The sequence below is a fragment of the Giraffa tippelskirchi genome, chromosome 4 (assembly GCF_054371585.1).
Source record: "Giraffa tippelskirchi isolate mGirTip1 chromosome 4, T2T-mGirTip1v1.2.pri, whole genome shotgun sequence".
Classification (NCBI taxonomy): Eukaryota; Metazoa; Chordata; class Mammalia; order Artiodactyla; family Giraffidae; genus Giraffa; species Giraffa tippelskirchi.
In genome coordinates, this window is record NC_137278.1 from 180,239,172 (window position 1) to 180,265,941 (window position 26,770).

The window sequence follows — 26,770 nt, forward strand, 5'->3', positions numbered from 1 at the left end:
GAGGTTCTCTAAAAGAGGAAAGAAATGTTCTCTAGGAAGAAAGAACTGCATGTGCAGAGGCTTACAGTTATATGATGTTGTTGGGGAAGAAAAGAAAAGTGTGACTGGGAAGAAGTCTGAGAAGTAGCAAAGAAGGAAGCCAGAAATGAGAGTCAGAGCTTCATTCTGAAAGTCTTGTGACCATGCTGAAGAATCTGGACTTGATCCTGTAGACAGGAAGAAACTCCAGTGAAGATGGTTTGTTGTTGTGATCCTATTCTCAGTGTGAAAAATCAATTTATACATGTTGAAGTTAGTGGGGGTGGTTTCATTCATCTTATTTTTGCAGAGGAAAAACTGGAATTAATGTCTTATTAATCCAATTATAAAGGTAAACACTGGAAAACTGATGGCATCAGCAACGTGTCTTACAAATCAGAGGAGAGACTTATAACATTCAACCTGGAAACTTTTTGTCCTGTTACCTTAATTCAAGATGCCCATATTAATATGCCATACCAGTCATGGGAGCTAAGACCACTTGATGTGAATAAAGTACTTCTGACTGTGACTACAGTATTTACTGAACTTCAAATACAAATTAAGGTAAACCGCTGTTATAGCAAGTCATATCAAAGAGTTAAATCTCTTTGATGACAATAAAAGTGTGTGTCAAAACAGTCAATCACTGATGATTTACATATTGAAATGTCTTTTATAAATATATTGAAAATATACCTTGAGCAGTAGTTTCTAAATAAAATATTGAGTATATAGGAAATAACATGTAAAAGTAAAGTATAAGTTTGTGCCCTAAAGTTACTAGGAATAGAGCAATTGGTGAAACTCTAAGTATGGTTGCAGTATGACTTGAAGAGTTTTTGGTCCACTCTAAAGAGGCTTCCTGATCTTATCACAGGAAGATAGCACCCAGCCATTTGAAATCCCTTTTGAGTAACTCCATTGCTACAGAGTCTGACTCTATGATTTCAATACCTGTAGACCACAAAATCGGAGAAGGCAATGGCAACCCACTCCAGTACTCTTGCCTGGAAAATCCCATGGACAGAGGAGCCTGGAGGGCTGCAGTCTATGGGGTCGTGAAGAGTCAGACACGACTGAGTGACTTCACTTTCACTTTTCACTTTCATGCATTGGAGAAGGAAATGGCAACCCACTCCAGTGTTCTTGCCTGGAGATCCCAGGGATGGCGGAGCCTGGTGGGCTGCCGTCTATGGGGTTGCACAGAGTCGGACACAACTGAAGCGACTTAGCAACAGCAGCAGCAGCAGCAGACCACGAAATTTTTGTACCTTATTTTATATTCCTGGTTATGTTCCAGTGTCTCCTAGTATGTAGTCTATGGGAACTTGAATAGAATTTGTATTCTACTATTGTGTGAAAATTGTATAACTGTGAATTATGTTGAATTGGTTCATGGTGCTTTTCAGGCCTACTATATCCTACTTTTCTGTCTAGTCTATTAATTTTTAAGAGTTTGATATTGAAACTCCAACTAAAAATCTTAATTTATCTACTTTAAAAAATAACTGTAACATATAGTAGAACAATATGTAACTTTGTTCTGTATTTTCCAAATCTCCTCTAAATAAGCTATTATCCTTCCATAATTAAAAAAAAAAAAAAGAAATTACAGAGTCTGAAATTTAAAGACACAATAAGTAGATTTAGTGGTTGCCTGAGGCTGAAGTGGGGAATGGATATAAATAGGCATAAGGGATTTCACTGAGGGGATGAAAATGTTCTAAAACTGATTTATGGTGATAGTTGCACCAGTCAGTAAAGTTACCAAAAAAAAAAAATCACTGAACTGTGTACTTTAAATGGGTGAATTTTATGATATGTAAAATATACCTCATGAAAGTTGTTTTAAAAAAGAGATTTTTTTTTTTAAAGCTATAACCTGAAATTCTTTATGAATGTGGCAGGAAAGCTAGAAGATCATCAGACTTGGTTTTTAACGTCAGAGGAGAGATGTGAACTCTGTACACCTTCAGATTACCACTTTGCAAACTTTGAAACTGGATAATAATTTTGAATTATTATGTTAAAATTTTATACATGTAAAAAATTATGATCTTTAAAAGATGCAACATGGTTGCTGTCAAATAGCTCTTCTACTTCAACAGGAGCACATGCAGTATTCTTAGATCATAACTTATAAAGTAGGCGACCTGAGAGATCCTTGGATTGCTCAGATGAGCCTGAGAAGAGTTGATAAACTGGTTAAGGTAATGTGGAAACTTTGAGGTGGACCTTTTGGATCAAGCCTAAAATATATCTGCCCTGCATTCTTTTTAATGTAGGATAATACAGGATTTTCTAAAAAAAAATAGTTGCTGTTGTTCAGTCGCTAAGTTGTGTCCAACTCTTTGCAACCCTAAGAACTGCAACATGCCCTGTCCTTCACTATCTCCCAGAGTTTGCTGAAACTCATATATATCAAGTCAGTGATGCCATTCAGCTATCTCATCCTCTGTCTCCCACTTCTCCTCCTGCCCTCAATCTTTTCCAGTGTCTTGGCCCTTCATGTCAAGTGGCCAAAGTACTGGAGGTTCAGCTTCAGTCCTTCCAATGAATATTCAGGGTTGATTTCCTTTAGGATTGACTGGTTTGATCTCTGTGCTGTCCAAGGGACTCTCGAGAATATTCTCCAACACCATACTTGAAAAGCATCAATTTTTCAGCACTCAGCCTTCTTTATGGTCCAACTCTCACATCTGTACATGACTACTAGAAAAACCATAGTTTTGTATAAAGAACCTAACAGCTGGACCTGGAATGATAATGAGGTAATAATTTCTTTAACTTTCTTATATAAAAGCTTCTTTCTTATTGAAACTAGGAAAACCTCTGCATGTTAGCTTCAATCAAAGTAAATAACAAAAAGCACTCCTCTATTTTGGAAGAAAAGTGGATGACTCCTGTTTCTTTCATTATTGCTTTGAAAAAGACTGGATTGAATATCTTCCCTACTGGACACTCGCATCTTTATGTTGTTATAAACTATAAGGTAAGAATGAATCCTTCCAAGTTTAATGTGATGAACATTTAGAATGTTAGCAAGTACTACATTTTATATAAATGTTAAGGTACACCAATGAGTTTTCTATATTCGTTTGTATGAGATTATAGTTAGAAAGGAAGGAATAAATAGCAAGACTAGAAATCCAGTGATTTCTGGTGAAAAACCTGGCTTAAAACTCAACATTCAAAAAATTAAGATCATGGCAACCAGTCCCATCTCTTCATGGCAAATATATGAGGAAACAATGGAAACAGTGAGAGATTTTCTTTTCTTGGGCTTGAAAATCACTGCAGATGGTGACTACAGCCATGAAATTAAAAGACTCTTGCTCCTTGGAAGAAAAGCTATGAGCAACCTAGATGGCATATTAAAAAGCAGAGACATTTCTTGGCCGACAAAGGTCCATCTAGTCAAGGCTATGGTTTTTTCAGTAGTCATGTATGGATGTGAGAGTTGGACTATAAAGAAAGCTGAGTGCCGAAGAATTGATGCTTTTGAACTGTGGTGTTGGAGAAGATTCTTGAGAGTCCCTTGGACTGCAAGGAGATCAAACCAGTCAATCCTAAAGGAAATCAGTCTTTAATATTTATTGGAAGGACTGATGCTGAAGCTGAAACTCCAACACTTTGGCCACATGATGCAAAAAACTGACTCATCTGTAAAGACCCTGATGCTGGGGAAGATTGAAGGCAGGAGGAGAAGGGGACAACAGAGGGTGAGATGGTTGGATGGCATCACTGACTCGATAGACATGAGTTTGAGCAAGCTCCGGGAATTGGTGATGGACAAGGAAGCCTGATGTGCTGCAGTCTATAGGGTCCTGAAGAGTCGGACATGACTGAGCGACTGAACTAAACTGAGAAATCTAGAGTTCTCTCAAATTTAATATTCTGTAGAACGATCTTCATATTGACACATGGAGCATAACCACAGCTGGTCAGTTTAGTGCAAGGTAGTCTGGGCAACATCCCATTTGTATGCCTTCTTTCTTCTTCCAGAGTGCATATATGGAAGATTTCTGAAAAGAGTAAATGACTCAGAAGTTTCCCAAACGTGTTAAATCAGGTGAAATTAAATACATACAAGGACCACCGATCCTTAAAACCCACTTCCTTCTACTTCATAGAGCCTTCTTGTCTGCATATTTTTTCATGTAACTCATAAATTGAGTTAAATGTGATCCTTGCATGTTAAACTCTGAGCTCCTTGAGAGTGGTGACCATTCCTTAATCAACTTTGATTCTTCTAGCACCAACCCTATTCCCAGAATACAGTAGATGTTTGTCAAACATTCATGATGCATAAATGAAGACAGAGTGACTTCTAATCATGAAAGGTGTTTTGGGCAGAAGAGTTCTAAACTCAAGAACAAGTTTATAATATACCATAAAATGACAATATGGGTAGACACATACTGGAAATAATCACATTATTTCCAGATTGTATACATATATGCATAGCGGAAAAAATCCCACTTCAGTTTCAGTAACTCAAGTTGCCAGTTACTCTACAAATGCTGAACGTCATATACTAGTCATCTTTTCAGAATATTGTATTCAAGAATTTTTTTCTGAACACTTATATTCCAGACAATGTTTTAGATGCATAGGAAACATTAGTGAATAAAACAAAGGTCTCTGCCCTTGTGGAGCTTACATTCTAGAATAGAGGGAGGCAAACATCAACAAACATAAATCAAATGAAAGAAAGAAAAGGTACAATATCAAATATGGTGTAGGGGGAGGGGGGCTCAATAAGAAGGTAATATTTGAGGAAAGCTTCAAGGTGGGGAATTTAGCCAAGTTGCCATCTCTGGAAGAATATCAGCTTCCAGCTGGAGAGAACAGTGGAAGCGGGGTGGACGGAAAGAGTCCAGAGGGAGTGGCCTGATGTATATGAGGATGGGAAGAACAGCAAGAAGGATGGAACAGCAAGGAGGCTGGAGCACCCAGAGCAAAGGGAGAAGAATAGGGGATAAAGTCAGAGAGATAATGGTGTGTATGGGAGATGTGAATATCCAACTAATTGGAAAAGACACTGATGCTGGGAAAGATTGAGGGAAGGAAGAGAAGGGGACAACAGAGGATGAGACGGTTGGATGGCATCATCGACTTAATGGACATGAGTTTGAGCAAACTCCAGGAGATGGTGAAGGACAGGGGAGCCTGGCATACTGCAGTCGATGGGTTTGCAAAGAGTTGGACACAACTGAGAGACTGAACAACAACAATGGGGGCTATAAGAGGACAGAGGCCCCGTGGAGCACTGTTAGGACTCTGGGTTCTGCTCTGAAAGGGGAAGCCATTGCCCCATTTTGAGAAAGAAGTCATAAATCTGACTTAAATTATTTTTTATATTTGAATTTTATTTTTTTCTTTAAAAAATTTTTTAAATTGGAGTATAGTTGATCTACAATGTTGTGTTAGTTTCTGTTGTACAGCAGTGTGGGTCAGTTATACATACATATACATAAATCCACTCTTTTCAGATTCTTTTCCCATATAGGTCATTACAGAGTATTGAGTTGAGTTCCCTGTGCTAGATAGCAGGTCTTTATTAGTTGTCTATTTTATATGTGAAAGTGAAGTTGCTCAGTCATGTCTGACTCTTTGTGACCCCATGGACTGTAGCCCACCAGGCTCCTCCATCCATGAAATTTTCTAGGCAAGAGTACTGGAGTGGGTTGCCATTTCCTTCTCCAGGGGATCTTCCCAACCCAGGGATCGAACCCAGGTCTCCCGCATTGAGGGCAGACGCTTTACCATCTGAGCCACCAGGGAATCCCATGTGACTTCCCCTGTGGCTCATCTGGTAAAGAATCTGCCCGCAATGCGGGAGACCTGGGTTCGATCCCTGGGTTGGAAAGATCCCCTGGAGAAGGGAAAGGCTACCCACTCCAGTATTCTGGCCCAGAGAATTCCATGGTCTATTTTATATGTGGTAGTGTGTATATGTCAATCCCAACCTCCCAATTCATCCCTCCCCTACTTCTCCTCCTTGGTAACCATAAGTTTGTTTTCTACATCTGTGACTCTATTTCTGTTTTATAAATTAGTTCATTTGTACCATTTTTTTAGATTCCGTTGATAAGTGATATATTTATCTTTCTCTGACTTACCTCACGTGACTTACATTTTAAATGGATCTGGGTTGAGAACAGACTAGACTGTAGGAGGTCAAGGATGGAACGGAGACTTGAGAGGCTCTGTGATCAACTCTATTTGTTTTTGTACTGACAGAGTCCTTCGGTAGAAGCGAAAGCTTATCGGCAAATGGCCCTGTTAAGTTCTGCTTTTGCATTTTGTTGGAGTAAGTGGAATACAGCATGTGATTCTAAGAAAGCTGTATTTCAGGTATAGTATGCAAAACCCTTTAAACTTTTGTCTTCCAAAAGAAGATAAAGTACTCAAAAACTAAATGAATGTAGACTATGTTTTCTCCTTTTAAAAAGGTGAAAAAATTAAAATTCAAAATGGAGTTGGAAAACTTCATTTTCTTTCATTTTGCAAAAAATATAAAACCAAACCATGTAAAGGTCATGCCTTCGTTGTCCATTATGGTATCAAATGTTCTTGATTTTAGGCTGGAGACCTCTTTACATCAACTGAAGAACAAATGTAAGCCTTTCACGTGAATATGTCTATGATTCATGAACTTTCTCCTCTGAGAGTAACCTTCTGGGCACATTTCCTACTGCCTGCTAAAGAAGTTATCAAATTCTGCAAGCTGACTGATGAATATTTTAGCATAAATGAGCCACCATATTTATTTATCTTGTTCACTGTGTGTTTCTTCCATTAGACTACAAGCTCCTTGAAGACAAGGTTTTATTGTTGTGATTGCTATTTATTAATATGTTTGGTTATTTTTTACTTTGTTTTGTTGTTGTTATATCCCCAGGACCTGAAACAATACTTGTCACTTGAAGGCATTCAATAAATATTTTTTAAAGAATTAATATATTTTGATAAGCTCCATAAACTCTAAGATATAAACAGTTTCATGCTTTTTTAAAAAAATGGGACATTAAGAATGTTTCTTTTTATCTTAGCAATTTGGGGAACTCAAGCCCTTCAAATATTGGGTTGGCCAAAAAAATTGTTCACAGTTTTTGTGACCACTGTATGGAAAAACTCTGGTCACCTGATGTGAAGAGCTGACTCATTGGAAAAGACCGTGATGCTGGGAAAGATTGAGAGCAGAAGGAGAAGGGAGTGATAGAGGATGAGATGCTTGGATGCCATTACTGATTCAATGGACATGAGTTTGAGCAAGCTCCAGGAGATAGTGAAGGACACGGAAGCCTGGTGTGCTGGAGTTATTGGGTTATGAATAGTTGGACATGACTTAGCCATGAACAACAACAACAAAGTAACATACTCAACTGTCAAAACACCTAATAAAAGAGGAACTATTAACAGATTTCTCTTTTTTTTTTTTTAGGTGAGGGAACACCTTCTTAAAGAAGAACCCATTCAAAATCCTAACTGGACCCTTTTAATGTTTAGTGGTGACAGGGCACAAAGTCTCAAGATCAATGAATCCAGTGATGCATTTTCTGAAGTCCTTAAAGAAGAAACTGAATTTCATTCCACTTTATATCACATGGTTAAGGATTTTGCTTCTCAGGAAGCAATGAGGGAAGTCAGGCGTTCCAGCTGCCAGTTTGTTGACTCTGTGTGCCACATGCTACTCTCAACTAGGTTACTCAGCTATTCTTAAATCCCCAGGGATAAATTGTATCTGGTATGAAGAATCAAGCAACTTGGAGAGACATCAGGTATTTCTTCAATAAAGTGTGATGAGTGACTATATTTCAAACAGGCTGTTCAAATGATCTAATCAGCATTTTATACTCAAATTTTATTTTTTAAGAATTAGGTTTTTTATTTCTCTTGTATTTGGCCTACTGAGACTTCCAATGTTCACTGTTCATAGATTTAAATGGTTCTTTATTTCAATAAATTTTAACAAACAATAATATCTCCTCCACAGAAAGCTCATTAAAAAATCATATAAGCAGGCTTCCTCCCCACTGCATTTTAGTTAGGAAGGTAATCACAAAAAGAAGGAATATAAAATATCTTACAGTCATTCTGAGAACCTCTGGTTCCATTCTATAATTTCCCAGCTAAAAGTTACTAATGTACAAAGTTCAGATACTGAAACTTTAAAAATCAAGATACACACATTAGGCTGTGCTGCAGTCACACTGGCGGTGGCCCGTTGTGTCGGAGTCTGGTGAATGGCCACAAGATGTGTTCTAGAGACATCCAGGGGTCCGCATCCTGTGTGGGGGCAGCGTCCACGGGCTTCTGGAAAAATCGGCCTGTGAAGAAGCTCATCAACGCTGCAAACAGTACAATGAATGCCACAGAAAGCCAGAGCGCCTTGTTGGCCTCTCTGATGGAAGTCTTGAGGTTTGTTGCCCAGGAAGCTAATGTGTCATAACTACAACAAAAACACAAAATCAGTATGCAGTAATCACAATCTTCTGTATACTAGAAACATTCCTTTTGCCAACAGTAATCAAGTTGTGTATCTGCCCTACATAATTCTACCAACGTACATGTGTGCTCAGTCATTTCTGACTCTCTGCAACCCACAGACAATAGGCCACCAGGCTCCTTTGTCCATGGGATTCCCCAGGCAAGAATAATGGAGTGGGTTGCCATTTCCCACTCCAGGGGATCTTCCTGACGCAGTGATTGAATCCACGTCTCCTGCATTGGCAAGCATATTCTTTACCACTGACACCTCCTTGTAATAAGCTACACAATGTCATCTGTTGTCTTGGGCTTGGCCACAATCTGCTCCCTGCTATCCCTTATACTTTTTTAGAATTGAAGAAATGAGGTGCTAAGATAAAAATCTGAAAATTTTGTGATTTAGGCATTATTTAACTCCTAACAAGTACATTTGAGTACTAATTTCATTCTTTAAGTCAGGTAAGGCAATTTATATTCCTACAGTAGAAACAACAATGTTATTTATCGGGTTGAGCATGATTTATGTGTATGTACTTATAAGCATGGCACTTATTCCTCACCATACCTGGACTTTTGGTGTACTGAAATGTAAACTCTTCCTTTTAGAAACATCCACCAAAAAAGCTTATTACAGCGTCATATAAGTCTTTGAAAATAGTTAACTATGTGTTAGGTACTGTACTAAGCATTTTACATGTGCTAATTCATTTAATCATGATAGCGAAACAATGACATAAGTACTATTATCATTCCTACTTTATAGATGAAGAAATTGATGGTCAAAAACGGATGAACTTGCCCAGGTCACACAGCTAGTTAGGGAGCTAATTCTGTCATCTGGTCCCAAGGCCAAGTTCTTTTACACTGTGAACTCCCCTGCCTCCTGTAGCTCATAGGTTCAGGGATAATTCTTATAGACCATATGGAATTTTTTATTATTCATCTTAAATTTAGCATTTTCAAAGATCTTTTAGTAAAGTAATTTGATTAAGATTAATGCTGCTAGACTTCCCTGGTGGGAAAGTGATAAAGAATCCACCTGCCAATGCAGGGGACACAGATTCGATCCCTGGTCCAGGAAGATCCCACATGCCGTGGAGCAACTAAGCACCACAACTACTGAGCCTGCACTCTAGAGCCCACGAGCTGCAACTACTGAAGCCTGTGTACCTAGAGGCCGTGTTCCACAGCAAGAGAAGCACTGCAATGAGAAGCCTGTGCAGTGCAATGAAAAGTGGCCCCAACCGCCACAGCTAGAGAAAGCCTGCACACAGCAATGAAGACCCAGTGCAACCAAAAATAAATAAATTTTTAAAAGGCAAAAATAATAAAAAAGATTAATACTTCTAACCCTGCCTTACCTTTCCCCATTCCACCAAAATGATATCATTTAGCAAGTAAATAACTTACATTGAAGAGACATTCCATTTTGATGGATTAGTTTTCTTTTCAGAAAGACTTGGCTTTCTTGTCTTTTCTACTGTTTCTTCTTCAGGTGGTTCTAAGTCATCTTTAGTTCTGTAAATAAGTATTGTTTCTAAGTATTAAAGTGTGGATAATGTTCTATAATTATTTATAAAATATTGCTAAGTTTTACTTATTTTGTAAGGAAGCTTGCAGATATTTATTTTGCTTTAGAAAGATTTGATAAATACCTAATTCTAAAAGTCAAATCACCAACTTTATATTTTTAATCATTTATAGGAATTTAATTTTTTAAAGTAACTCTGTATTTAGAAAAATAGCAAATGTTTGTTGTAGAAAGTTTGGGTGCTAGCCAAAGAAGAAATAAAAAGGGGAGACTTACGAAGAACATGTGTAAGTTAGTTCTCACCACTTGTAATTAACCAGTGTTATTACTGTGATTTTCCATCTTTGCATGTGCATGCATGTGTGTGTGTGTATGTGTATGTATAAGTAACTACACCTTAAAAAACAAACATGGATGCCATTATTTCTTCTTCTGAATTTTTCATTCAACATACAATAAAATTTTTCTCAGTAAGTATTCTTTTACCACATTTTTTTAACATTATGTATTAACAATTAATTAAAATTAATCTTTTCTCTGTTGGTTTTTTGAGCAACACTAAATTGGAATAGCATTAAAGTGTCATTTCTTTTTTCTTTAAAAATCCTTCATAATTTAAAAAATGTTATGAAGATAGGTTTGGTATAAAACTACTTAAAATCAATAGTATTCAATGAACTGGGAAGTTGAAATTGGGTTGACTGTATTGAAATCATATTATTTAAAGAGAAATCCTTTGCCTGAAAAAAACTTAACTCTTTCATTGTTCATGTTCCATGTTTCATGACCGCTCATGAGTCCCTAGTTAGATTTGAATTTTGAAATCCCAAGTTCAAAATCCCAATTTTGAAATCCTTCATAATTTAAAAAGTGTTATGAAGATAGGTTTGGTATAAAACTACTTAAAATCAATAGTATTCAATGAACTGGGAAGTTGAAATTGGGTTGACTGTATTGAAATCATATTATTTAAAGAGAAATCCTTTGCCTGAAAAAAACTTAACTCTTTCATTGTTCATGTTCCATGTTTCATGACCGCTCATGAGTCCCTAGTTAGATTTGAATTTTGAAATCCCAAGTTCAATCCCCACAGTGGCCAAAATGAACTGCATGTCGAAGTTTTTGGGTTTTTTTTCAGTCAGACATTTATAGGGAATGCCTGTGGTAGATTTTAGTTTGGTTTTTAAAGAACACAAGACCCCCAACCCAGAATTCCTATAGGATTCTCAAGGTTTTAGTCTTTTGTTTTGCAAAAACTTCTCAGTAGAAATCATGCCATACAAACAAAAATTTTAAAATAGATAATTTTTTTTCAAGGAAAATTGATTTTTTTAAAACCCAGATCAGAAAGTATCCATTATGTTAACTCTAAATCTTTAATAAAAGGGAATTCAAACCATGCAATTAGGCTTCCACAATTGTTTAAGGGAGAAAAAAGGCTTTGAGGGTAGGAACGATGTCTTTTTCATCTTCATATCCCTTAAGCTTGAGCGTAGTGTGCCTAACATAATAGGCGTGCAGGGAACATGTATACAATCAACATAAAATCATTTCATTAAGATCTCTACAGATGAGGAATCTGAGACCAAGTGTCACCAAGGATTTTAGAGGCAGCATTTCTTCATGTCCCTCCCTCTTACCTTCTACCTTTCACTATAGAAGTATGTTTTATTTGTTTCACTTGCTAAATACAGAGATAGCAATATAGAGTTTTGTTTTTCCTACTCCTCTTTTACCTGAAGAGAAGACAGATGTATATGTAATGCACATATATTACATATGTGCCTATAGGATATATATAAATACAAACATATACATACATGTCTATATGTACACACACACCCATGTTGTATATAATTCATCTAAGTTGATGAACGTTTTATTTCTATGGCTCTCGATGAACCTTTCCCCCTGATGACAGTATACCTATACAGGAAAAAGATTATCTTCACAAATCTGGCAAATTTCAGGTTCTTTTCTAACTTAAGACCTCACACCTTGCAGTACTGAGTGGATGTACTCATAAGTAATATTTACATAGTGCTTTATTTTCATAGAAGTCTTATACAATGAATGGTCTTTTTGATGCTGCAGCAGTAAACTCCACAGAATAAAAGTGATGCCCACTATTTATTCCCCAGTCACGTCAGGTTAATAAACACATCAAGCTTCACCTACTTTAGTTCACACTTTTCTTCTTCAGCATCTGCCCAGGAATAGGTGCTAATAAATCGATGTAATGAGGGACGGTGTTCACTCTGCTTTGACCCCAAAATACGCCTAAATAAAGATGATTATAGCCACTTATCAAATCAAATACTTGTGTAGCCATTACCAATTTATTTCCCACTACCTAAATCAATACAGAAGCAATATGTTCTTATTTTTTCTTTAGCATATTCATGTAATACTTATAAGAAAACAATTTCATGCATATGCCAATTTTTATAACTATTCTGCATATAATCCATACAAAACAAATGCTACTTTATTGCTTATTTCAAACATTTACTTTAGCCAAATTATAAAATAATAAGGTTCTCAAAGAGGCATCATAAAATTATACTTACCAACTGCTTGACCTCCTACTAAATCGGTCATTATTTTCCATCCCAGCCAACTTTAAAGTTCAGACATTAAGGAAATAATAAAATACAAATTTAGTGAAGTTTGCATTTTTGTGACGAAAATTAATTTGCTTCTGACTAAGAACACTTAGGAATTTGCTTACCATTCCTGCATTTCCAATATTTCTGGGCAAAGAGGCAATGGTCACTCTTCGAAGAGAAGATGGCTACCCAAAGGGAGGAAATGTACATTTAGAAAATTCTCAATATTTTGTCCTTGTATAAAACACTGATGGATATTCTTGTATGTACACATCCATGTAATTGACCATTGCTGAGTTAAACAGGAGACATATTTTCAAGGTTTTTGTTATGGCCAAATTTCCTTCCAGAAATATTCTGCCAATTTATATTCCACCTTCTCCAACACTGGATAATTTTTGCCAATCAAGCAAGGAATACAAGTTTTTCTGTTTAGGTTTATAGTAACACTGAACACCATTTTTCTATGTTGAATAACTATGTATCTGATCTGAGAACCACCTGTTTATGATTTTTGCCCATATTAATTTTGCTAAAGATACTTCTTGGCAAAAAACTCTTTATTGTTAATGCAGCCAAATCTTTTCATCTTTTCCTCACTTTTGCTGCCATTTCTTTTATGCTTGGAAAATTTTCCCCAAATCAAGAGGAGATAAATATGCATCTATTTAAGAGCTTTCTTTCCTCACGGTTTCATTTTTTTTCCATTTAACACATTTAAGGATAAGTATGACATTTTAATGAGTGGATGTTGTTTATACCTTAGCCTTGAGATTTATACAGGAAAATGTTATGTCATATTTTGTGGCTCTTAAAGTTGAAATAAGTGGGACTACAGGAAATAAAAATATGGTAAATGTAGGAAATAAATGAGAATTTTTATGTGAATTCTTTTCTTAAACCATCATCCCTAATTTAATTTTATAGGTTAGCTGAACATCAAGCATATCAAATTGTGGTCCAGGAATCTGGGTTCTAATCATGGTTCTATCACTACAGGATCATAACTAAACATATAATTTCTGTGAAAGTGATTTTGTTCATCTGTGGAAAAGATCAATTTAGATGGAATGATTTTTAAACTCACTTGCTCAAAAATTCTGTGAAATCCTGATTTTTAAACTGACAAAAACTGCTGGTTGACTTTCAATATCCCATTTTCCAACCCCCCTCTCCTTTTTTTAGTAACAGACCTCTTGATTTCAGTTACACATACAGCCTCCAGAATAAAAGCTCTGTTTTCGTCTTGTTTCCAAGCAAAAATGAAAAGGGAAATGTTATCTGGGACTTCTAGGGAGTGTCTTCAGAGAGAGAGAGAACACCTGTTTCTCTTATTCTTTTTTCTTGGAATATGGCTCAACACATTAAGTAATGACGAGGACTTGGTTCTCAGAACTGACAAAGCTGTCTTAGACCATGAGGTGGAAGCAAAGCTCTGAGGGTGATGATTCAGTAAGAGAGGAGACTGGGCCCTAGAGATTTTGTGAAGCTGCTCTGCCACTTTTAGACTGCTTATTCCCAATTTTGGTTTCACATGAAAGAGAAACTATTGTTACACTGACTTTCTTCTCACTGCAGGCAAACTTAGTATGTGTGCATGCTCAGTCATGTCCGACTCTTTGCGACCTTATGGACTGTAGCCCACCAGGCTCCTCTGTGCATGGAATTTTCTAGGCAAGGATACTGGAGTAGGTTGCCATTTTCTTACTCCAGGGGATCTTTCAGGGATGGAACTGGTGGCTCTTGAGTCTCCTGCACTGGTAGGTGGGTTCTTTACCAAGTGCACCACCTGGGAAGCCTTGTTACATGCAAATATTGCAAGGAGTATAAAAGCATATATATACAAACATAGACACACACATGCATATAACATATATGACTTAAAATCATTGTTGCTTTATGATTTACATTTAAAGCCATGTTACTTCAAAAAATAGTTTTAAATCATCTCATCTGTAACATTTGATAGACATTTGTTAAGTGAATTGATAATTACCTTAGAGTTTACAGAAGATGAACGTTTTTTAGTTTGGCAGTCATCTGAAAGGGAAAACACATTTGCATATTTTTTGAATTAACATATGCAATTTAACATAATGGTCTTAATTCTTTATAAAGAAAAGTAATAGTTGGAAACTATTTAAGACCCTAGTGACTACTGAACAATGCAAATATTAGAAAAATGTAACTGATACTATTATCTTAAACTTTTATTACCTTCATCTTCAAGAGGGTTAAAAGACCTTTCATTTTGCAAAAGAACCTGTTTCAGTTCTTCTAATTCAGCATGCTCTTTGGCATACATCCTCTTCAGATTTTCTACATGCTGAATCATCACTTCAACTGCTTTACTAACCCTGCTTTCCTAGCAGGAAAAAAAAAGAACAAATTTACATCAAAAATACTATCCTTAATACCCAGTTAAAGATACATGCACTTGTCTTCATCCCAGACATAAATCCCACTAAAGTGATGATAAAAGTTTTTTTGTTGTTATGTTTTAAAGGCATGAGTATAAAAGGGTAAGGGCTTCCCAGGTGTTGCTAGTGGTAAAGATCCTGTCTGCCAATGCAGGAGACATAAAGAGATACGGGTTAGATCCTTGGGTCAGGAAGGTCTCCTGGAGGAGGGCACAACAACCCACTCCAGTATTCTTGCCTGGAGAATCCCTTGGACAGAGGAACCTGGTGGGCCACAGTCCATAGTGGCGCAAAGAGTTGGACATGACTGAGAAACTTAGCAGGCATGCATACAAGGGTAATCAGAATGGAAGAGGATAGAATAGCAACCAAATTCTGAACACTTGCCAAGTAGACAGACTAGTGGTAAATGACAAAGACCTGAAAAGCCAAACCCTGAATAAAAAAAAGGAAGAAAATTCTGGAAGAAACTTGGGTTGAATCACAGAAATCCACAAATGCCCAAGAATTAGTGGCAATTAAGCTTGGAGGTAAAACACACAAAGAGTTGAAAATCTGTACAAAAAGCAATTAGATCCACAGATCCCATCCATTACTCAGGTCAGCTGAGCCCCCTACCATTTTGGGGAAGACTAAACATGGTGGATATCTGGAGAGATTTGAACAGAGGGTCTGTGGATTGAGCAGTAACAGTTGATGGTGAATGGATCCTACAGAAAAAAATAGATTTAAGCAAAAGTCTGTTGTTGGTCAGTCCCTAGGTCGTGTCTGACTCTTTGTGACTCCATGGACTGCAGCATGCCAGGTTCCTCCTCTTCTACTATCTCCCAGAGTTTGCTCAAACTCATGTCCACTGAGTTGGTGATGCTATCTAACCATCTCATCCTCTGTTGCCTCCTTTTCCTCCTGCCCTCAATCTTTGCCATCATCCGGGTCTTTTCCAGTGAGTCAGCTTTGCATCAGGTGACCAAAGTATTGGAGCTTCAACATCAGTCCTTCCAATGGATATTCAGGGTTGATTTCCTTTAGGATTGACTGGCTTGATCTCCTTGCTGTCCAAGGGACTCTCAAGAGTCTTCTTCAGTACCACAGTTTGAAAGCATCAATACTTTGGCACTCAGCCTTATTTATGGGCCAACTCTCACATCCACATGTGACTACTGGAAAAACCAAGCTTTGACTATACGGGCCTTGGTCACCAAAGGGATGTCTGCTTTTTTATATACTATCTAAGTTTGTCATAGCTTTCCTTCCAATGAGCAAGTGTCTTAAATTTCACGGCTACAGTCACTGTCGGCAGTGATTTTGAAGCCCAGGAAAATAAATTCTATCTCTGCTTCCACTTTTTCCCCATCTATTTGCTATGAAGTGACAGGACCAGATGACATGATTTTAGTTTTTTTTCAGGTTGAGTTTCAAGGAAGCCTTTTCACTCTCCTCTTTCACCCTCATCAGAAGCTCTTTATTTCCTCTTCACTTTCTGCCATTAGAATGGTATCATCTGCATATCTGAGGTTGTTGATATTTCTCCTGGCAATCTTGATTCCAGCTCGTGACTCATCCAGCCCAGCAACTTTGCTTGATGTACTCTGCATATAAGTTAAATAAGCAGGGTGACAATAGCCTTGTCATACACCTTTCCTAATTTTGAACAAGTCAATTGCTCCATGTCCAGCTCTAACTGCCACTTCTTGACCTACATACAGGTTTCTCAGGAGACAGATAAGATGATCTGGTACTCTCAAGTCTTTAAGAATTTTCCACAGTTTGTTGTGATCCACACAGTCAAAGGCTTTAGCATAGTCAATGAAGCAGAAGTAGATGCTTTTATGGAATTCCCTTACTTTCTCCATGATCCAATGAATGTCAGCAATTTGATCTCTGGTTCCTCTGCATTTTCTAACCCAGCTTGTACAACTGGAAGTTCTCCTTCACATACTGCTGAAACCAAACTTGAAGGATTTTGAGCATAATCTTATTAGCATGTGAAAGGAGCACAATTGTACAATAGTTTCAACATTCTTTGGCATCGCCCTTCTTTGGGATTGGAAGGAAAAGTGACCTTTTCCATTCCTGTGGCTGTTGCTGATATATGTTGAATATTGAGATACAAAGCCTTATTCTTCTTCTAACCACCAAATACTGGTAGCAAGGATTATACTTTCAAGATAAGCAGTTGGAATTTTCTTTGAGGAATCTTAACAATGCAGGATGAAAGTCTTAAAACTATTGGCATTAAGAGGATGCTGGTGAAACCTCTTATGCTATGCTATGCTAAGTCGCTTCAGTTGTGTCCAACTCTGTGCGACCCCATAGACGGCAGCTCACCAGGCTCTGCCTTCCCTAGGATTCTCCAGGCAAGAATACTGGAGTGGGTTGCCATTTCTTTCTCCAGTGCATGAAAGGGAAAAGTGAAAGTGAAGTCACTCAGTCGTGTCCGACTCTTAGCGACCCCATGGACTGTAGCCTACCAGTTGATCTTCCTCCGTCCATGGGATTTTCCAGGCAAGAGTACTGGAGTGGGGTGCCATTGCCTTCCCCGGTGAAACCTCTTAGCTTGTGTGAAACACAGAGCCAGGAAAAAGCTTCCCTGCCTAACACATTCTGAGTTTCCAATCAGTTAATGGGACTAGTTAATGGGTCATCACTAGTCAGAGGCAAGCCTCTAACCTGAGAAAAGAAAATAAAAATACAGGGGGAAAAGACAAGCTGAAAGAAATAAACTAGAGAAAAATGAAAACTTCAAGGAAGCTATCAATATCTTCAGAGAAGAATAAGCATTACATTAGTGAAATAGGAAAAAGATATTAAAAAGTTAGGATCTGAGAATTTTAAAAGTCTGGAAGTTAGAAATATAACAAAAATACATAACTCAAGAGAAGAGTCTTGAGAAAAAGTTGAGGAAATTTCTCTAAAACTAGAGCAAAAAGACCAAAAGGTAGAAAAGAGAAGAGAAAGGACCAGTTCAGGAGATCGAACAGCCAAAAAACAGGAATGCAAGTATAGAAAAGGTAGGAAAAGTCCACAAAGTGTAGAAAAGGAAATAGTTCAGGAAAATTTCTGAACTCAAGGAATAACTTGTCAATTTATGTCCACTCAGGACTTAAAATAGTGGTTGAAAATAAATCCATGCCAGGGAAGGACGGTAGGGGTAAGAGAATATTCTAAAAGCTTCTAGAAAGTAAAAATATGTTATAAACAAAAGCTCAAGAGTCAGAATGGCATCAAAATTTGATACCAACACCAGAAGCTAAGAAGAAAATGAGGCAGTGCAAGAAAAATTCTAAAGGAAATGATTTCTAACCTAAAATCCTTTACCCAGCTAGTGTAAAGATGCATAAGAATAAAGACTGAATTTTCAGTTATATAACATCTCAAAAAGTTTAGCTCCCAGGCATTCTTTTTCTTGGAAAGTTACTGGGTGAGATGTTCCATCAAAATAAAGAAAAATAAGTAAACCAGCAAAGAAGGAGGAATGGGATTCAGGAAATGGAGTTTAACTCAAGACAGAAGTGAAAGAAGTCTTCACTGAAGAATTTGCTTCCCACGTGGCGCAGTGGTAAAGAACCTGCCTGCCAATGCAGGAGACGCGAGATGCAGGTTTTATCCCTGGATCAGGAAGATTCCCTGGAGTAGGAAATGGCAACCCACTCCAGTATTCTCGCCAGGAAAATTCCATAGACAGAGGAGCGTGGTGGGCTACAGTCCACAGGGCAACAAAGAGTCGGACACAACTGAGCACACACACACACACACACACACACACACACACACACACACACACACACACACACACACACACACACACACACACACACACACCAGTTGAGATTGACAGGTCAAAAGTCTCTGGAAGCAACAACTCAGAGAAAAAATTGACAGAATACCTGATGAAGGTGTATCTATTGTGAAATCTAGACTCCATGGAGAGGTTGAGAATAAATTAGAGATAAGTAAATAGAAAATTAAGCATAACAATCATGGCAAAGTAAAACTGTTAACTCCACAAAGAACATAAACATTGTGCAAAGAAGGAAAAGTCATTGTAAAAGACTACTTATTTCTGCTATGAATAGAACTTACATGGGCATAATATTTACAGATAATATAGATCTAATATTATTTATCTACTTTTTTAAAATTAAAATTGTTTATATTTTGATAATTTCCACAGACACAAAAAGTATACAATAAATCCACATATATCCATCAATCAGTTTCAAGAACTGTCAACATTTTGGCAACTTAGAAGTTTCATCTCAAAGTTTGAATGCTATTTTTTTTAAGTACAGGTGACAGACATCATATTATTTAACTCTTAAACATTTTAATAGATATCTAAAAAATGGGAGTATATTTCCTTAAATAATAATACCATGATCACATCTAACAACATAAACAAAAACACCTTAATATCATCTAATTCATATTCAAATTTCCCCAACTGTTTCAAAAACATCTATTTACAGTTTTATTTGAACTGGAACGTGACAAAATATATATTTATTGTATTTTTTCTTTTTCAATACTAGTGTATAATTCACAATATAAAATTTACTATTTTAAAGTGAACAATTTAGTGACATTTAGTACATTCACAATGTTATACAAACACCACTTCTATCTTGTCCCAAAACATTTTCATCATCCCCAAATAAAACCCCATACCTATGAAGCAGTTACTTCCTACTCACCTCCTTCCCCTAGAAGCTAGCAAACACCAATCTTCTACCTTTCCCTAAAGATTTATCCACTCTAGAGACTATATATAAACACAATCACACAACAGGTGACCTTTGTGTCTAGCATCTATAGTTTGCATAAAATTTTCTAGATTCAGCTACATTGTAGCATGTATCAACACTTCATTCCTTTTAGTGGCTAAATATTATATTAATAATACAACAATAATACTGCAGAAACCAACACAACATTGTAAAGCAATTTTCCTCCAATAAAAAAAAATAATATTGTAATTTCTCCACATCCTTGTGAACACTAGTTATTTTCCTTCTTCCTTCCTTTCTTTATCCTTTATTATAGCTATACTAGTGGGTGTGAAGTGGTGTATCATTATGGCTTTGATTTTCAATTCGCTAACAATTAAGCATCTTCTCATGTGCTTATTGGCCATTTGTATAAGTTCTTTAGGGAAATGTCTATTCAAGTCTTATTTGCATTTTTAATTGGATTGCTTATCTTTCTGTTGTTAAGTTGCAAGCATTCTTTACATATTCTGGATGTATGTACATGAATGCTCAGTCTCAGTCAGGTACAACTCTTTGTGCCCCCATGGACTGTAGCCTGCCAGGCTCGTCTGTTCATGGAATTCTCCAGGCCAGAATACTGGAGTGGATAGCCTTTCCCTTCTCCAGGGTATCTTTCCAACCCAGGGATCGAACCCACATCTCCCACATTGCAGGCGGATTCTTTACCAGCTGAGCCACAAGGGAAGCCCAAGAATACTGGAGTGGGTAGCTTATCCCTTCTCCAGCAGATCGTCCTGACCTAGGAATTAAACCAGGGTCTTCTGCTTTGCAGGCAGATTCTTTACCAACTGAGCTATCAGGGAAGCCCATATTCTGGAAACTAGACCCTTATTAGATACATGACCTTCAAATATTTTCTTCCTTTCCATCAGCAGTTTCTTTTTGGACATGTTAAGTTTAAGTTGTGTATCAAACTTCCAAGTGGAAGTGCTATGTTGACAGTAGCAGATTCTAGTCTAAAACTCATGGCAGATGTTTAGGATAAGTGTGTGAATTGGGGAGTCATCAGTTGACTAGATGGGATAGTACTGGGATTTAATGATGATGGAGATCAGACGTGCAAAGGTAAAGCCGTGGGGTCCATCAAGATTAATAAGGCTGGGAGAAAGGGTGGGACCCATAAAGGAGCCTGGAAGGGTCCATGATGATTCATGATGTAGACAAAAAACCAGGGGATTGTGGTACCTGGAAGCCAAATGTCAAGAGTGTTTCCAGGAGGAGGAAGAGCTTAGCCATGTTGAATACAGCAGACAGGTTAAGAAAAAAGAATAGGTTAAGGCCAACTAGAGTAAATTTCAGAGATGACAGGAGGAGAGAAATTGGAAACAGTGAGTTCAGTTCTATTGAGGAAAGTCGCTAAAAATGGGAACAGAGAAACAGGGTGGTAACCAAAGGAGAAAGAGTGAAAGATTTTTAGTGTTTGCTTTGTGTTATTTCTCCTGTCTTAAAAACAAAGTATTTAAGTATTTGTGTGCTGATGAGAATGCTTCAATAGAGTGGGGAAAAACTGGACAGGAAAGACTGCAGGGAGAATTGTGGCCCAGATTCTGAGCAAACTGAAAGGGATGGGCTCTTCCATAGAGGTGGGATGGTTAGCCTTGGATAGGAGCAGAGAAAACTCATCTTGGTACTAGGAAGGAAGGCAATGTTGAGTGTTTAGATGCTTGTAGGTTCAAAGCTTTTGGTAGATTCGTTCTGATTGCCTCAAATTTCCTATTGAATTAGGAAGCAAAGGCATCATTTGACAGAGAAGATAGGAGGGGACAGGATGGGGGTTTCAGGGGAAAGGGGAAAGTATGAGACTGATATAAGAAGAGAAGCAGGGTGAATGATGGGAAGCCCCAAGGACCACTTAAGATTTGTGATGAATTTCAAGAGAACTCAGTCAGCATAAGAGTGTGAGGTTTTCCAGCTATGCAGGCATGAGCAGGTAAAGAGGTGTATTAAACAAGATTGTAGATTTTAAGAGATAAAAGCGTAGAGAGTTCATGCAAGAGAGTGAATATAGTGTTTGACCATGGAATTTAAGCTTGGTCAGGAAAGAAGAGAGATCAACAATTAAATGAAAGACACTTTAGCTGTGAGAGAGGACACATTGATAAAAGAACTAAATATTCATCTTTATAGGAGGAAACAAATAATATCTAAAACTGTAAATAAATTACTAAGTGATAGTGTAGACATATTATTTAGAGATACGAACATCTATTTAGGTATAGATTCAAAAACTTAAAATCTTCCCCAGAATTTCCCACAAAGAAATTTTGAAAAAAAAAATCTACTTCTCTCTGAATAAGTATGAGAAGATCCATAAACAAGGATCTTTATTGCTGCATTGTTTAAAAGCACAAAATACCAAAAATATTCTGAAATGATCAAATAGAGTGTTTTCCCAGAAATACAATCCATAATGTTACAGATAATAAATCCTTTCAGTAATTTCATTGTAACTAGAGAAATGGAGACAAATTACCTGATTAATGGCTCCCAACATCTCAGCCCTACTGGCCACTCGAGTTGTGCACTGGCTGAGGAACGTTATACTCTTCTCCAGCTTCTTAATGATTTCCTGGGCCTGGCTGTCATCTTCACAAAGAGATGTTAAAGACTGCACAGAAAATAAAGTATTAGAAAACATCAAACCCAAGTATTCAGCAAGTGATTCTAATACTGACTATGTTGTAAATGCAGATGACTCTATTATCTCTGTGGAAGGTGAAAAGCAGCAGTAAAGGCAAATAATGAATGCTACTGAAATATTATGATCTTTGTTGGCTATCAAGTAGAGCTATGGAGGTGTTCATAAAATCTGTTATACAAGTTGATCTCTTCCACTTTAACTTCCCAAATTTGCACTCCTTCATGTGTGTTTATATCTTTCTTCTACAATTAATGGGATGAGATATAATTAATTGGCAGTGGTAAAGAAATTAGTCCTATAAATGAATGCACTATATGAAGAACATAGTTTGAACTTTTAAGAAAAGTAGTAAAAATATACTCAAATTATATTTGACTCTGACCACTATATTTGCTCTTCCATTGATGACAAGGTGAGCCTAGTCTGGTTAGGTAAGTAGGCCTTTATTGCCTTATGAATATTTACCTCAAACCTGTGCCATTGATCTAAGATGATGGCTTTCCTAAGGCTTTCCTAATGGAAAGCCATTTGTCTCACTGTCCAAGCTAGTCAAATCAATCAACAAATCAATATAATCTCTATAAAAATCCCAGTGGATTTTTTTTGCAGAAACAGAAAAATTCATCCTGAAATTCATATGGCATCTCTAAGGACTCTGAAGAGCAAAACAATTTTGAAAACAAAAGTACAAAGCTAAAGGTACCCCATGTCTTGGTTTCAAAGCACATTACAAAGCTACAGTAACCGAAACAGTATGGTATTGGCAATAAAGACAGACCAATAGAACAGAATAGCAGGCCCAGAAATAAACCTACACATGGTCAAATGGTCATATGGTCAAATGATCTTTGACAAGGGTGCCAAGACTACAAAATGGAGAGAGAACAGTCTCTTTAATAAATGATGCTGGAAAACTGCAAAGCAGTAAAGTTGGACTCTTATTTTATACTATATACAAAAATCAATCCAAATGGATTGAAGACCCCAAACTATATAACACTGGAAGATAACTCTAGAAGAAAACCATAGCGGAAAAGCTTCCTGACAATGGAGTTGGCAGTGATTTCTTGTATATGATACCAAAAGCATAGACAACAAAAGCAAAAGTAGACAAAGAGCACTACATCAAACTTACAAACTTTTGTGCATCAAAGGACATAATCAACAGAATGAAGAAGCAACCCATGAAATGGGAGAAAATATTTGCAAAGCATACCTATTACTTTAATTTTGGCAAAGGACTTGAATAGACACGGTCCAAAGATGATACACAAATGGCCAGTAAGCATGTGAAAGATGCTTCAAATACTAATCCTCAGAAATGCAAGTCAAAACCACAATGAGATATCACTTTGCACCTATTATAATAGCTACTATCAGAAATCAGAAAATACATGTTGGCCAAGATATAGAGAAATTGGAACCTTGGTACATTGTTAGTCGGACTGTAAAATGGTGTAACCGCTGTGCAAAACAGTATGGTGGCCCCTCAAAAACTTAAGAAATAGAACTCTATATGATCCAGCAATCCAACATCTGGGCATATTTCTAAAGGAATTGAAAGCAGGGTCTTGAAGAGATATTTGCACACCAATATTCATAGCAAAAATGTTCAATGTTCACGACAGTCAAGAGGTGGAAGCAACTCAAATGTCCATCAATAAACAAATGGATAGACAAAATGTGGTCTGTGCATACAATGGAATATTTTATTCAGCCTTAAAGGAAGGAAATCCTGCCACATGCTACAACACGGATGAACTCTGAGGACATTATGCTAAGAAAAATAAGCCAGTTATAAAAAGACAAACACTGTATGGTTCCACTAACATGAGCTATCTAAAGTAGTCAGAGTCACAGAAACAGAAAATAGAATGGTGATTACCAGGGGCTGAGAGAAGGGGAAAGAGGGAATAGTTTAATGGACATAGAGTTTCAGTAAGCAAGATGAGAAATTTCTGAAGCTCTTTTTCATAACAATGTGAATATACTCAATACTACTAATGGACACTTAAAATGGTTATTATGGTAAATTTTACATTATGTGTTTTTTAAACCACAATAAAAACAGAACATAGTTCCTTTACTTTTATTTTCTTTTTCAAAAATTAGCCATTTTAATTTCCCAACCCACCTGTTTATTTATGGTGACTTCACAAGATAGAATAATGGTAGCTATTACATTTCTGTGTACCTTACAGAAGGGTCTGCCCAGTATCTAACAAGACTGAAATCAGTCACCATCCTCTTTTCTCAGCTAATTAAATGGAAATGGTCTTTGGATTATCTTCTTTGAAGCTTAAAATTGTTTTCTGCTTATTCTTCTACCTGAAATCTACTTGAAGATCTAGAGAGATGGCAGAAGATTCACATAACTGCTTTAAAGCACATTTGTTTTTTTTCTGCTTACACCCTTCTATTGGTGAACCTTTTATCTTAGCTTGATCCTGACTTCTTACCTCCTATTAATTCACATTTGCGCCAGGCAGGGTTTGGTACCTGGTGATAGTTTTAGTTATACAAATAAACTCATGTAGTTTTGAAAATTTTATTCATAATATAACAAACCTATAGTTCCCAAATGTTAGGGTTCTTACCTCTAACAGTTTTAAACAGTTAGTGATTTCTTTCTTCAAATTTTCTTCGGCCAAGTCACGGGATCTTTCTTCAAGCTTCACTCTTTTCTCCAAGGTGAACCAGTCGCATTTAAATCCCAAAGATAATCTGAGAAATTCGGCCTAGTGTCAAAATAATGTGAAGGTGAGGGGAGAACGTTGGATGTAGTCAAATATTTCAGCTTAATGCCAAAGTACACTGAAGCATATCTTTCTTCTCCCAGTGACATAATGCTGGCATACATGAGCTTTACCTGTACTTTGTCATGGCCAAGCCAAAAGACAACACACGTAGGACAGCTTATGAAAAAGCATACAGGGACTGTAGGCAAGTGATTCTGAAACACTTTTTTTATTAAAGAAAAAATATTTGCTTGAAACTTACCTCTACCTCCTTCTCATTAGCAGAAGTGCTACAGAATAAGAGAAAGAACTTATTCAAACATAGTTCAACAGAAATGCAAAAAATGAGAGCATGCTGTATGAGGAAGAACTTACTTGTCACTTTGTCTAAAGTTAACCGACTTCACAGGAAGAGAGGAAAGAGCAGCGCCTATTAAAGACAATAGAATAGTATTTGGTTAAAAAGGATTAACAGCTAAGGGCACATTCAACCAACTGTTGTTATGTCCTTGCTCCAATAATCAAGGCATTTCATTGACATGTCTGAGAAGCTTGCCAGCTAATAATGCATGCATGCACGCTCAGTCACTCAGTCATGTCCAACTCTTTGTGATCCCATGGACTGCAGCCCACCAGGCTTCTCTGTCCATGGGATTTTCCAGGCAAGCATACTAGAGTGGGTAGACATTTCCTCCTCCAGAGGATCCTGCCAACTGAGGAATTGAACCTTTGTCTCCTGCGTTGGCAGACAGATCCTTTACCACTGAGCCACCTGGGATGTCCTTCAGCTAATAATACATCTGCTTAAATATTAATATAAGATAATGTTGTGCTACGTTATGCTTTGGAGATTATGATGATGTTAAAATTATTGGCTCACATTTCAGCATGTGAATAGTCTGAAACCTGAAGATGTTTCAGAGTCAAGGGATAGCCCAGTTTGTTCTTCCTGTATTTATTTGAATGTTTATTTAATTTGATTCCATGGTTAAATGCATACCTTCCTCTGGTACCCTGGTCCTCCTGCAGATCAAGGGTTTAAAAACAGTAACAACAAGAAGAGTAATGATTCTAGTAGTAGTAATAATATTAATAGCATAATAATTATAATAGTAACAATAACAGCAAGAATAAACATGATTGTTGTTGTTGTTGTTCAGTGGCTAAGTCATGTCTGACTCGTTGCAACCCCATGGACTGCAGCACTCCAGGCTTCCCTATCCTTCACTATCTCCTTGAGTTTGCTCAAACTCATGTCCACTGAGTCAATGATGCTATCTAACCGTCTCATCCTCTGTCACCCCATTCCCTTCTTTCCTTCAATCTTTCCCAGCATCAGGTCTTTTCCAATGAGTCAGCTCTTCGCATCAGGTGGCCAGTATAAATATGATATCCCAAACATTTCCCACAGGTTTACTATAGGCCAGTCCCAGAACAAGACTCTTTACACATATTAATGATACTCTTCACTATTTTGCAAAGAACACAATATTAGTTATTAAGAGCATAAGATTTAGAGTTGAAAAAACCTAGTTTAAATCCTAG

General features: G+C 37.1%; 2 protein-coding genes and 1 long non-coding RNA gene across 34 annotated transcripts in view; 2 read left to right on the forward strand and 1 right to left on the reverse strand.

Annotated features, from left to right (window-relative positions):
- The window catches only part of DNAI7 (dynein axonemal intermediate chain 7), an 82,762-nt gene extending 74,913 nt beyond the window's left edge, over window positions 1-7,849 (forward strand). For 16 of the 21 annotated variants that reach the window (XM_081483751.1, XM_081483761.1, XM_081483741.1 and 13 more), the window contains 4 exons: window positions 371-585; window positions 2,846-3,013; window positions 6,268-6,381; window positions 7,472-7,849. In XM_081483751.1, the coding sequence (XP_081339877.1) occupies window positions 371-585; window positions 2,846-3,013; window positions 6,268-6,381; window positions 7,472-7,750 (776 nt within the window). In that variant the 3' untranslated portion in view covers window positions 7,751-7,849. The remainder of the gene's footprint in view (window positions 1-370; window positions 586-2,845; window positions 3,014-6,267; window positions 6,382-7,471) is intronic. The other 5 variants (XM_081483756.1, XM_081483755.1, XM_081483747.1 and 2 more) reach the window with 1 other exon arrangement.
- Window positions 7,850-7,963: 114 nt separating this feature from the next.
- Window positions 7,964-26,770, reverse strand: part of IRAG2 (inositol 1,4,5-triphosphate receptor associated 2) — a 189,644-nt gene continuing 170,837 nt past the window's right edge. For all 12 annotated transcript variants that reach the window (XM_081483728.1, XM_081483726.1, XM_081483733.1 and 9 more), the window contains 11 exons: window positions 25,601-25,655; window positions 25,488-25,515; window positions 25,085-25,225; window positions 22,320-22,454; window positions 14,875-15,022; window positions 14,654-14,697; window positions 12,780-12,842; window positions 12,619-12,668; window positions 12,227-12,328; window positions 9,928-10,035; window positions 7,964-8,479 (listed from right to left, as the gene is read on the reverse strand). In XM_081483728.1, the coding sequence (XP_081339854.1) occupies window positions 8,236-8,479; window positions 9,928-10,035; window positions 12,227-12,328; window positions 12,619-12,668; window positions 12,780-12,842; window positions 14,654-14,697; window positions 14,875-15,022; window positions 22,320-22,454; window positions 25,085-25,225; window positions 25,488-25,515; window positions 25,601-25,655 (1,118 nt within the window). In that variant the 3' untranslated portion in view covers window positions 7,964-8,235. The remainder of the gene's footprint in view (window positions 8,480-9,927; window positions 10,036-12,226; window positions 12,329-12,618; window positions 12,669-12,779; window positions 12,843-14,653; window positions 14,698-14,874; window positions 15,023-22,319; window positions 22,455-25,084; window positions 25,226-25,487; window positions 25,516-25,600; window positions 25,656-26,770) is intronic.
- On the forward strand, window positions 8,434-11,239 carry LOC145503696 (uncharacterized). The gene is made up of 2 exons (XR_014051669.1): window positions 8,434-10,685; window positions 10,934-11,239. It is a non-coding gene; the product is annotated as an uncharacterized LOC145503696 (long non-coding RNA).